The sequence below is a fragment of the Euprymna scolopes genome, chromosome 9, assembly GCF_053919585.1.
Source record: "Euprymna scolopes isolate OS-2025 chromosome 9, ASM5391958v1, whole genome shotgun sequence".
Classification (NCBI taxonomy): domain Eukaryota; kingdom Metazoa; phylum Mollusca; class Cephalopoda; order Sepiida; family Sepiolidae; genus Euprymna; species Euprymna scolopes.
In genome coordinates, this window is record NC_136490.1 from 136,371,421 (window position 1) to 136,383,818 (window position 12,398).

The 12,398-nt window shown below is 36.7% G+C and overlaps 1 protein-coding gene across 6 annotated transcripts in view; it reads left to right on the forward strand.

Annotated features, from left to right (window-relative positions):
* Positions 1–12,398, forward strand: part of LOC145284860 (uncharacterized) — a 172,066-nt gene that overhangs the window by 142,234 nt on the left and 17,434 nt on the right. For 5 of the 6 annotated variants that reach the window (XM_080133860.1, XM_080133859.1, XM_080133863.1 and 2 more), the window contains 2 exons: positions 8,047–8,208; positions 11,842–11,928. In XM_080133860.1, coding sequence (XP_079989986.1) covers positions 8,047–8,208; positions 11,842–11,928 — 249 coding nt within the window. The remainder of the gene's footprint in view (positions 1–8,046; positions 8,209–11,841; positions 11,929–12,398) is intronic. The other variant, XM_080133861.1, reaches the window with a different exon arrangement.

Genomic DNA, 12,398 nt, shown 5'->3' on the forward strand with positions numbered 1-12,398 from the left:
TTCAACCTTGCAACCACAACAGTTGGCGACGAGATATGAAGCGTCAAATATAACAGTTTGACGAAGAACTATTTAAAAAAAAAAAAAAAAAATACAACGCAAAGGTTGACCATTTTTTTTAAGGAATGCAAAGTGTTGACGAGCAAACGGATTTTACGCTAAAGAGAAGTTTCAACTCAAGTGAAAAAAAAACAAAAAAACTCTAACGTGGCAAAAGCGACAATTTACGCCGTTTTCTGGGAATCCGACTTGCAAACGAATGTAAAAGTGAATTTTTGTTTTGTCGCTACACGACAAATCTTACTAAAGGACCAACTTGCAAACAAAAAGCGAATTTTGTTCTGTCGCAAAAAACGACAGGTCAGACCCGTATTACGAAAAGCAAGGAAGTAACCTACGAAAAAAGTTCACCAGTGGATTCTAATTACTGTTCTCCGTAAAGAAAACGACAACTAAAGGACTTTTTAATTAATGTTTTGGTTGACGTCGGTACTAAAAGGAAATACCACAGCTAAAACTAAAATTCAAGGAAAGGATTTTTTTTCTTGAAGTTGTCACTGAATAACGGATAATACAGTAAAACGTCACGGAAAAAAAAAGGTAATCTCAATTTAAGAGGTATTTTAATTACTAAAATACTAGAGAAAAAAAAAACTCAAAGAACTAAATGTACTGCATACATTTATTCAATTGTGACTCGATAAAAAAAAACAAAAAAACCCAAACTTTTATTTTGTGGAAAGAGTTACTTATTAGTAAGTGCCTAAAAATGGAAAGTCAATTCCATTTCGTGATTCCAGATAAACCTGTTTTATTTTTTTTTTTTGCAGCGTGACTCGCAAAAAGAATATATTATTGCAAGCAGCGATATTATTATTGAAAACAGGAGCTTACAGCAATTTGCTTTTTTGTTGTAACCCAAACCGGTGTATATTGTACAGGGTACAATATTTTTTTTTAACTACACACTAAAAAAAAAACAAAAAAAAAAAACATGGAAGACTTATCAAAAATGTTCATGCAATTTTTACAAGCACAGGCTGAGCGGGATGAACGCAGACAAGCTACACAAAACGAGCTTTTGCAAACACAAATACAGGCACAGGCTGACCGCGAGGAAAAGAGAGAGGACAGATTATTGAAATGGCAGCAGGAACAAGAAGAAAAGCAGAAAATGGCACAATTAAAGCAGAAAAAACTGCAATTGGAACAGGAAGAAAGGCATAAGAAACTACAATTGGAATATGAAGAAAGACAAGATGAACGTTTTGCTAAAACACTGGAACTACTAAAGAGTAATCGAGAAAATGTCGATAGTGTTAATTTCTCCCATACAACTATTTTTAATAGCATGGACACATTTCATTATGTGCCTGAGGAAGAGAAGAATTTTGAAGCATACTACACAAGATACGAGGATGTTTTTCAACTGGACTGTAAAAATTGGCCAAATAGTCAGAAAGTGAGCCTCTTACTCAGAAAATTGGATACATCAGAACACAGCAAATTCGTAGATTACATATTACCTAAAAGAACTGCGGAATTAGAGTTCATGGAAGCTGTAAAATTACTAAAAGAATTATTTAATCCAAATATATCTCTTTTTCATAAAAGATGGCTGTGCATGAATCTAAGAAAGATGGACAACCAAGATTATTTGACATACGCATCAGTTGTCAATAAAAACTGCGATAATTTTAAGCTTGCAGAACTAACGGTAGTAGATTTTAAATGTCTAATCTTCGCTCAAGGGTTAGTTTCCACGAAAAATGCAGAAATACGCAGACGAGTGTTGTCTAAGCTGGAATCTGAGCAAGATTTAACCCTCCAGAAACTAGCAGAGGACTGTGAAAGGGTCATTACACTAAAAAAGGATTAAAAAAATATAGAAGAATCCGGAGTGGCATATGTAAGAAAAGTTAGAAAACCATACGCACCAACCAAGAACTTTACAAAGAAAAGCAATGGAACGGGATATTCCAAAGATAATAACCATAAATATAGTACAGAATATAACAAGCCTCTTCCTAGATATAACTGTAAGAGATGTGCAGAAAAGCATTGGGAATCAGATTGTCCTTATAAGAAGAAAAAATGCTACATTTGTAAGAAGGTGGGACACAAAAGCGATTGCTGCAGATATAAAGATTACACCAGAAAGAGAGTACAGCAAACAAAATCAAATACAAAATTAGACAAAGATCGGCGAAAATACGTAAAAGTGGAAATATTTAAAACATCAATAAAGTTACAACTCGACTCCGGCTCCGATGTTTCTATAATAAACCTGAATACGTGGAAAAAGTTGGGAAAACCGGCCATGATGAAAACTAGTAAAGCAGCCCGGACGTTAACTGGTGGTGGTATAAAATTTGAAGGAGAAGTTGTCCTCCCGATAAAATTGAAAGGGATTTCGAAGAAATTAAAAATATTCGTACTAAAAAATAGTGAAAATCTGTTTGGAATAGATTTAATTGAGAAATTCGGACTATGGGATAAGCCAATCAATACATTCTGTAAAAAAATTAGAATGTTCTTCTCCAACAACAGTAAATATAAAAGACGATTTAAAAGAATTATTTCCTGAGGCATTCACGACTAACTTAGGTCGCTGCAATAAATTCAAGGCCTCGTTTGAACTTAAAGAAAACGCCAGCCCAATTTTTAGAAAAAAGTGAAATGTTCCGTTCGCTGGGTTGGAAAAGATTGATAAAGAATTAAATAGATTGGAACAGACAGGAATTCTATCAAAAATAGAACACAACAAGTGGGCAGCCCCCACCGTATACGTAAAGAAAAAGAATGACGAAGTTAGAGTGTGCGCAGACTTTTCGACCGGGGTCAACTCCCTATTAAAAGATCACCATTACCCCCTACCAAGCCCAGAGGAAATATTCACGAAGTTGAATGGGGGTAATATCTTCTCCAAGATAGACTTAAGCGACGCGTATTTGCAAATACCGGTCGAGGAGAATTGCTCAAAAATACTATGCATCAATACGCATAAGGGATTATACAAATACAACCGATTGCCTTTTGGCATCAAAGTAATGCCTGCCATCTTTCAGCAAGCAATGGACACCATGCTAAGTGGTATTGAGTGCGCATGTGCATACCTGGACGACATTGTTGTCAGGAGCAAATCCCTAGAAGAACATAAGGAACATTTGAAACAAGTATGTACTCGAATACAAGAATTCGGCTTTAAAGTAAAAGAAAGTAAATGTGACTTTTTTATGAGCGAGATTAAGTATCTTGGACACATAATAAACAAACATAGACGACGTCCAGACCCAGACAGATCTGCGGCAATAAAAAATATGCCAGCACCCGATAATGTAACAACCTTGCAGAGTTTCTTAGGACTCGCAAATTATTACCAATCTTTTATTGAAGGAATGCATAACTTGCGAGCCCCCTTAAATAATCTGCTTAAAAAGGATACACCGTGGAACTGGACGCAAGAATGTCAAACCACCTTTGACAAAATAAAGAGCGCACTAACATCCGAATTATTCTTAACGCACTTTGACACAAACTTAAAAATAGTCGTCGCTAGTGACGCTAGCTCCTACGGCTTAGGAGCATGCATTCAACATATTATGCCGGATGGGTCTAGAAAACCAATAGCGCACGCTTCGAGAACGCTGATACCAGCCGAAAAGGCATATTCACAAATCGAAAAAGAAGCGTTGAGCATAATCTTTGCCGTGACTAAATTTCACCGATATTCATATGGTAGACAATTCATACTTGAAACCGACCATAAACCGTTAGTCACGATTTATGGATCCAAAAAATGATTGATGGTATACACCGCAAATAGATTGCTGCGCTGGGGTACAATACTACTTAATTACGATTTCCAGCTACAACATCTAGCATCAAAAAAGATTTGCCATGCGGATGGACTGTCAAGACTGATACCACAGAAACACAATCTGGAAGAATCAGTCATTGCAGCAATTCGGACAAATGTTGAAGTAAAAAATATGGTAGCAAACATCATTAAGGAACTACCCGTAACTTTGTCGGACATTAAAAGGGAAGCCGAGAAAGACGAATATATAAAGGACATAAAAGAGAAAATTATAACGGACACAAAGGTGCAGGAAGTTTTCTCCATATGTGACGATGTGTTACTGTACAGCGAGAGAGTGGTAATACCCAAAACATTGCAGAATAGGATGTTAAGAGATTTCCACACAGGACATCCGGGGATAAATCGAATGAAGTCGTTAATGAGAAGCTACGTGTACTGGCGTAACATGGACACTGACATAGCGACAACAATTGATAAATGTAAAGGATGCCAGTTAGCGGCAAAATCTCCACCTATAGTACACAGTTAGCGGCAAAATCTCCACCTATAGTACACAAACCTTGGCCGAAAACCGTCCAACCATGGTCGAGAATCCACATGGACTTCGCTGGTCCAGTAGGTGAAAACTATTATTTAATTGTAGTGGATAGTTTCACAAAATGGCCGGAGGTAATGCGTTGCAGGAATCCAACAACGAACAACTCAATAGGGTTCCTACACGAGTTGTTTGCAAGATTCGGTGTACCAGACACACTGGTCACTGATAACGGAACGCAGTTCACATCTGCAGAGTTTAAGGAATTTTGCGACACGTTCCGAGTGAAGCACATCACAACTCCGCCGTATCATCCAAGGTCGAACGGCCTCGCGGAAAGGTTCGTGGACACGCTAAAACGAGCATTAAAGAAATCCATTGGAACACCAACAGAAAAAGCTTTGCAACAATTCTTGCAAGTATATAGGATTACACCACATCCTAGTACACCATCAAACATATCACCAGCTGATCTAATATTTGCCAGAAAGGTAAAATCAGCGTTTGACAAACTATTGCCAAGGCAGGCAGTTATCCGAAACACTACACACACGAGAAGAAAGAAATATAACTCTGGAGATCGAGTATATTTTAAGTGCTACAGAAATAACACATCTTACTGGGAATGTGGAGTAGTGGATAAACGCATTGGTGATTGTACATACATGATTAAAGGTCCACAGAATATACATAAAAGGCACCTAAATCAGATAAAAAACGTCATATCCAAGATGATGATGATACGACAACAGTCGAAGAGGAGGACACCATAGATATCATATACGAATCTTTTAATTTGGAACCGCCTCAAAATGCACCTGAACCCCGAAGATCAGGTAGGAAAAGAAAAGTGAATGAACCATTAATGGTAAACCCAAAAAGAAAAAGATATTGAAATCTGTGTGACTTCAAATCTTGGGAGGGGGGTGTTGTGGTGGCAACCACTTATTTGCATATGCGAATAACATAACACTATAAATGGCAAGCCTAGGTTGGCCTTGGTGTGTCTTACTCAAATGCCACCAGATGTGACGCCGAAGAGCGTACATGTCCTCCCACCAAGACTCTCTGACTCGACACCGTCATTTGTACATATTGTAAATATACCTTTTCTTTAATACACTTATTATTGCGTTATCTTGTTGTTTGCGTCTTCATTGTATTTCCTTACTAATTATTGTTCAACCTTGCAACCACAACATTCCCTTAGTTCAAGGAAAATATTCTCAGGAAAAGTGGGAGGGGTCAGTGCTCCGATAAAGCATGTCAGAACATATTTTAATGGTTTCTCCAAGGGGCACATTTGTGAACAAGTTAGTAACATCGAACGAACACAGGAAGTTTGTTTGTGAATTACAATCCAGTTCCTGCATTGTAGCAGCGAAACGGAAGGAATCCACAATACAATTATCTGAAAAGTTTTTAGTACAGGTTCAAGGATCTCAGAATACCATTTGGCCAATTCATGTTGAGGTGAGCCAATCATGGAAAGAATAGGTCTTAAAGGGACCCCATTCTTGTGGATCTTAGGAAGGACACTGCATCATTATTTCTTGTTTCTGCACTTATTTGCAGACAAGTTAACTTTTTTTTTTTAAATTTTGTCCCAGGTTCTGAAATATTGATAATATATCACAGGTTATTCATTCATTTAATTCACCCCTTGTAGTTTTATAAAAAAATTTTTTTTTGTTTCACCTCTATTTTTCAATTGTGTAATTGTTTTATTTTAATCGCTGCCGACGTGATCTCTTGACAAAGGTTGGATGAAAGATACCGTGAGGTTCTTTTCGTTTTTTATTTTTGTTGAATAGTCTTTTGACTATTTTTAGTGTCTATTTTTTCTCTCTCTGCATCGATCTTCCCCAAAATTCTAATGACTCCACTTATCCTTTTAAAAACTGTAATAAAATTATAAAGCTTTCCCAAATAGTCACCCATCTGGTACTGGCCAGTCTCACCATTGCTTAACTTCAGTAATCTGGCAAGAACCGGTGTGTCAGTGTGATTATGTTGTATGAATATATATATATATATATATATATCGTTATTGTCATCCGCAAAACGGTCTTCTTGTGACGACGAGCGGTTCTACGCATGCGCCAGATGATGTCATGACCTGATTTACTTTAAATAGTTGAAAAACTGAACAAATTACATGTCTGTCATGTTAGCTCAGTCGATTAGCACGTTGGTTCATTATCTAAACGTTTTGGGTTCGAATCATGGTGTGAGATGTCTTTCTTTTTTTTTTTTTTTTGGATTTTTTAAATCTAAATATTGAACCAGTGTTATTTAAGTAATTTTTCACGTAACGTTCGTTTTTCTGGGTTTTTTTTTTTACTTTGCTTATCCACCCCCGACCACACACCCAAAAACACCCGCGTACCCACGGATTTTTTAAATTTTAATATCGAAACAGGCTTATTTAAGCCATTTTTCACGCGTTCATTTTTCTGTTTTCATCGTTCGTTTGCCTTACGTTAGTTTTTTTTGTGTTTTTTTTCGATGTTTTGATTACCCCCTGCTGAATTGAGACATTGTTTTCTTTTTTTACTTCACTTATAACAATGCTTACGTCGTCGTCGTCGTCATCGTAATGCTCGACGACTTCCGGGCGTGCACCTATCAATTTGGTTCTTACTTAAATAAATTCAAACATCTTTCACTAACTCATTCTGGCTGGCTGATTTTATTTTCAAACTTCGCCTCAGGGCTTCGGGTTCGACCCCCCCCCCCCCCAGGTTTCTTTTTTTATTTAACACCACACACATCTACAAACACCCGAGCAACGCCGGGTACCCCCGTTAGTCTATGTATATAAAAGGCAAAATATGTGTGATCATTTTATGTATGTCTCGAAAAGGCTTTTTTCGCCAATGCTCCTGGTGGGGGGGTGTTACTATCGCTTAGAACTGTTTATACAGCCCCTAGATAATAATATCTAGGATTTGGGAATGCGTGTCGGGTCTAGATTTATTTACGTCGACTTTTATGAGATTCGCGCTATTTCGCTCTGTCCCCTGTTTGTCCTGCTTTTTAGTATAAATAAAGTGAAACTAAATTCAAACGGGTCGTGTTCTCGGCTTTTGCCGAAACGTCCAGAAAGCAATCAGCTTTGATCAATGTGGGGCCAAACTCCTTATATCAGACAATTGCTATTCAATCTGGACAATGGGGAGCTTGTTTCCCCTCCCCAACATCTTGGGAATGGGGAGCTGGTTTCCAACCAGCCAAAGTTGAGTAAACAAACCCAAAAGCTGTCCCGCAGCAAAAGTTAAGCAAAACTTCTATTTGAACTCATTAAATAGAAGCAGCAGAGTTAACTTTTATTGCGGACACGTGTCAATTCTGTTTTTAATACTTAAATAAATAAATTCAAACATGTTTCCGTTAGTATTTCGCGGTGGCCCAATGGTTAACATCGCATGTTTTTTTTTTCACACTTGTATTTCCAACTTTGCCTCAGGGGTTCGAGTTCGATCCTCATACTTACCTACCAAAACTTTTTTATTTTATCCTCCCCCCTTCCCCGAGTTTTGATTTACTCAAAACCACACACTCCTCCAAAAACCTGGACAATGCCAGGTACCTCACGCTAGTGTCCAATAAATCTTAAGCTAGTTGCTTTATTTTAATGCTTTTCGCTAAAACGGATAAGATCTATGAATCTGTGACTTTTTTTCAGATAATCTGGTGGATGGGTGTCGCAGATCAGCAAATAAAAATTCAGGAGTCTCTAGTGAGAAAATGGAAAGCAGGAGTGGCAAGCGTACTAGAATGATGAAGATGGAACCACAAGCAATGAGCACCCCGACGCCGAAAAGGAAAGACAAATCCTTAAAAAAAGGTAATTACTTTTAAAAACGTTTGATTCCTACTCGAGGAGTATGTGATTGTTTTAATCATAAGATTTTAGGTTCGTACCAATCTTTGTGTTGAACTCTCAAACTACTGCAGAATATCAAACTTAACCCTTAATTTAATCTGTGGGAGTAGATTATTCTCATTCTTTCAGCCATGATAAGGTAGAAGTTGTTCTTGTTGTCACTTATTTATGTATTTAAGTATTAATGTTGTTCTTATTATCACTGGTACCACAGAAGCAGTTTTCCAGCAGTCAGGAAAGCAAGATTCGTTAAGGCATTTGTTGAAAAGTTTGGAGAGAACTAGTGCAACCTCAGTGGAGCATTTTTTTAAGAGTACAGTTGGGATGAGATCAGATCTACATGTTTTTTGGAGTTTCTAGGTAAGAATTAAACCTTCATTGAACAAAATACACCCTACTAAAGCCTGATTGTCACAGCTGGGGAATTTCAAAAATGCAATTTGGACATGATGACACTTTAGAAGGACGATATGCAATAAAATTCTGTTTTAAGCTTTGAAAAACTGCCACAGAAACATATGGAATACTTCAGACTGCTTTTGAACCGTATTGCATGAATCGAGCATCAGTGTTTTGAGTTGCATACAAGATTAAAGGAAGGCAAGGAGTCTGTGAGGGATGATGAGAGGTGTGGGAAGAGTAAGGAAGTCAGAACACTAGAGTTAATTGACCAAATAAAGAATTTCATGAATAAGAATCGTTGTGTGTGTAAGAGACAATAAGTGCACAGTTTGATGTCAGTGTGGGAACTGTGTTCGCAATTATTTACAAGGAACTGAAGATGCGAAAGATTTGTGTGGATGCACCAGTCGACAACTCCATTCTTGTCACAGACTGTTTGACCAAGGTGGGCATCAAGACAGTTCTTCACCCTCCGTATAATCCACACCTTGCTCCCTGTGACTTTTGGTTATTCCCTAAGCTCAAGGAAAACCTTAGAGATTGTTGTTATGAGACAATTGAAGAGACGAATGAGGCTGTGACGAAGGTCATTGACACGCTCACATAAGAGGACTTCCATTGGGTCTTCTAGAAGTTGTTGGAATGGTACGAGAAATGCATTGCAGCTGGAGGAGATAAATTTGAAAGGGCACTAGAGTTTCACATGTATATTATCAATAAAAGTGCTTATATGAAAAAAGTCTGGAAACTTATTGAAAGCACCTTGTAAAAGTTTTTTTTCATCAACTCTTTCTTGGAATTCAAATATTATATCTATCTACTTCCTGAAAAGTTGGTTTTCTCTATCACTGTAAATATTTTTTCACATCCGAGGCTCTATATCTACAAATCTTCTATCAGATCATGTATGAAGTACTGTTGTCATATTCGAGCTTGTGAATCTCTGTCCCATTTGAGGTTCCTTAATGAAGTGCAGAAACATAATCTGTAATTTGATCAGCCCTCACAGACGTGATGTTGCTAGTTTCAGTCTTTTTTATAAATACTATTATAACATGTGTTCTTCAGAATCGTCTGATCTATTCGCTGCTTCCTTTTTTCTAGCCTGTTTGACTTGTTGGTCTAGTGGTCTACATTAATTTGATGGTGTTTTTTTTTTTTTTTTTTTTTTACATAGGAGTCACCACTTATCAAGGCCCGGAGGCCACTCGAGGATAAGGATTATTGAGTGTACAGTAATCAATGGAATAATATTGTAGTAATTGTAGTAATCGTTAGTAATGGAAATTTGGTAGATTGGATTACTTAAGGGAGCGGTTTATCAATAATTTGTTTATGTTGGACTTGAAGACAACCAAGTTGTAGTCAGCTGGGAAACAGGCAAGCGGGAGTGAGTTCCACAGGCGTGCAGTTCTAAGAAAGAAGCTTTGTTCATGGAATCTATGTTTTGACTTAGGAACAGTGAAAGAGTGGGGGAAATTATTGACAGTAGTTGCAGCTAGATGGGCGTTTTTCATGAAAGATTGATGGGGGAGGACCAGAGATTGGAGCTCAGACGAGCACTTGCCATGAAAATAACGATAAAACAAAGACAGGCTCGCAATGTCCTTTCTGTGGGAAAAAGGTTGCAGGGAAGAGAAAAGGACATACTTCATTGTAATACTTTTTTCTTATTCCAGTAGCTTCTTTCCAAGAACTGCAAGGTTGTGGAACTCTCTTCCTACTCATTGTTTTTCTTCTACCTACAGCCCTGGTCTTTTCAAGACTAAGGTCACTAGGCATCTCCTATCTTACCATTAATCATCTTTTGTTCTTGTTAGCTCCTTACATCAAGTGGCTTCATGCCTTGTCTGGAGTGATTTCCATTAAAAAAGATGTAATCTGGAAGTTGATGGCTCAATCCTTAACTAAGAATAACATAAATTAACACTTCTATCCAATTAAGGTTGATGGATTGAAAATAATCTATCCTTATGGATTAGACAAAGGGCTCAGTTCAAAATTCTGTTCAGATTTGTGAGTTCATCATCTTCAAGTCAAGCATCTTCAGTTTATATACTGGCATGTGTTGGACAGCTTCTAGAGATTGATTCCAAGCTAGCCTATCTTATATTGCCTACTAAGACTAAAGCATGTTTTACCAGCCTTAATCAAACAAAATCCTTTAAACACTCAGCTGTAGCAAAATTTAGATAGAATCTCTAAAAGGAACATTGCCAATCTTAAAAGAACCGTTGAATATAAATGTAACTCATAAAAAATCAAATATTACCCCCCTACTCCCATCCCTTAATCTTCAAGAAATAACTGAACTGATGTAAACAAAAAAAATGAATAAAATAAAAATAAACTATATGACTACATAAGTACGGATTATCAACTCTAATTGATTAAGTCTTGTTGCTTTTTCTTTTTAGTTCTTGTCCAGAATTCCCCCTATATTTAAAAAAAAAAGAAAAGAAAATTCTGTATTATGTACATAAGTTTGATAAAACAAAAATATAATGTACTGTCAAGTTGCATATCTCTGCAGACTTTTTTATTAGTAGTATCAATATATTTTGTTATGGCAGACAGTGTAGTGGCCATTTGCCAAAAGAATCTTGCATCCAGACACTAGGTGTTATTTGTTGAAAGAATCTTGCATTCAAACATGAGATGCCTCGGTTTTTCAACAGGCAAATGACAAAACCCGTATTGGTTATGTTTTTGTAGACCATCGATTTTTTGAAATCCATTTGTGAGTAGGCCTCGTATATTGACTTGACTTGAGGTGACATTCATCCAGCCTGGGTTGAGCTAGCTCCTCTCATAGAACACACAGTCTTCCGGATGAACGCATACCACACGACAGTCCACTCCTGAGACCAGTGGCAAACACTAGACCTGCGGACTAGAGCTAGGTTTGACATTAGTTTTGATAATGTAATTGTGTTGTTTAGATATAGTCTGGTGGTTGGTTAAAATAATGAATGAGAAAAATAAATAGCTGTTTTGTGACAAGTCATGTCAAATCTTGCCTTTTTTTGTTTTGATAGTGAGGGGGAGATGTATATGTGGTCAGATTCCAGTGTTTGATTTTCTGTATTTTCTTTTTAATTAGGTTGTATTCTAGATAATTTGTTAAAAAAAAATTGGGAATTTCATTCCAATTTTTTTTTGTTACTTTTGTCATTTTTTTTTATTTATTAGATTCTAAGTATGGTGAAAATCTTATTGGCGCTGCTGTGTCTTCTCCCAAAAGTCGGAAATATGATAAAAGCCGACATGTAAAGAAAGGTAAAAGGTTTTTTCCTTTGTGTGCCCTTCTTTTTATGCCTTCTATTAAAAATGTAACAATTTTCAAAAAATAATTACCTTTAAAACTTTTTAAAAAAAAAGCAATAACAATCTTGTTATCTAACATATAGTTACCTGACTGGATTTTTAAAGTCAGACCCAAATAATATTTAAACTAACAGCTAAAATTTTGTTTCTAACTGACCAATTTTTATTTGTTGTTGTCGTCGTTCTGTGTTGTTATTAATATAATAATGTATTTAACTACAATTAATTTTTAAATTTTCTTCTGGTGCTACCAGATGAAGCTGTTAAAATGCACCCAACGTTGATGTTTTTTGTTTTTCTATTCTCTTTTGCAAAACTTAATTATGTTTCGCAAAACCAAAAACAAAAGCAACAGCCCACCTCCCCCGCTTTTCCTTTTCTCTTTCTCCCTTCCCCACTTCCTAACTGGTTTTCTAACTTAA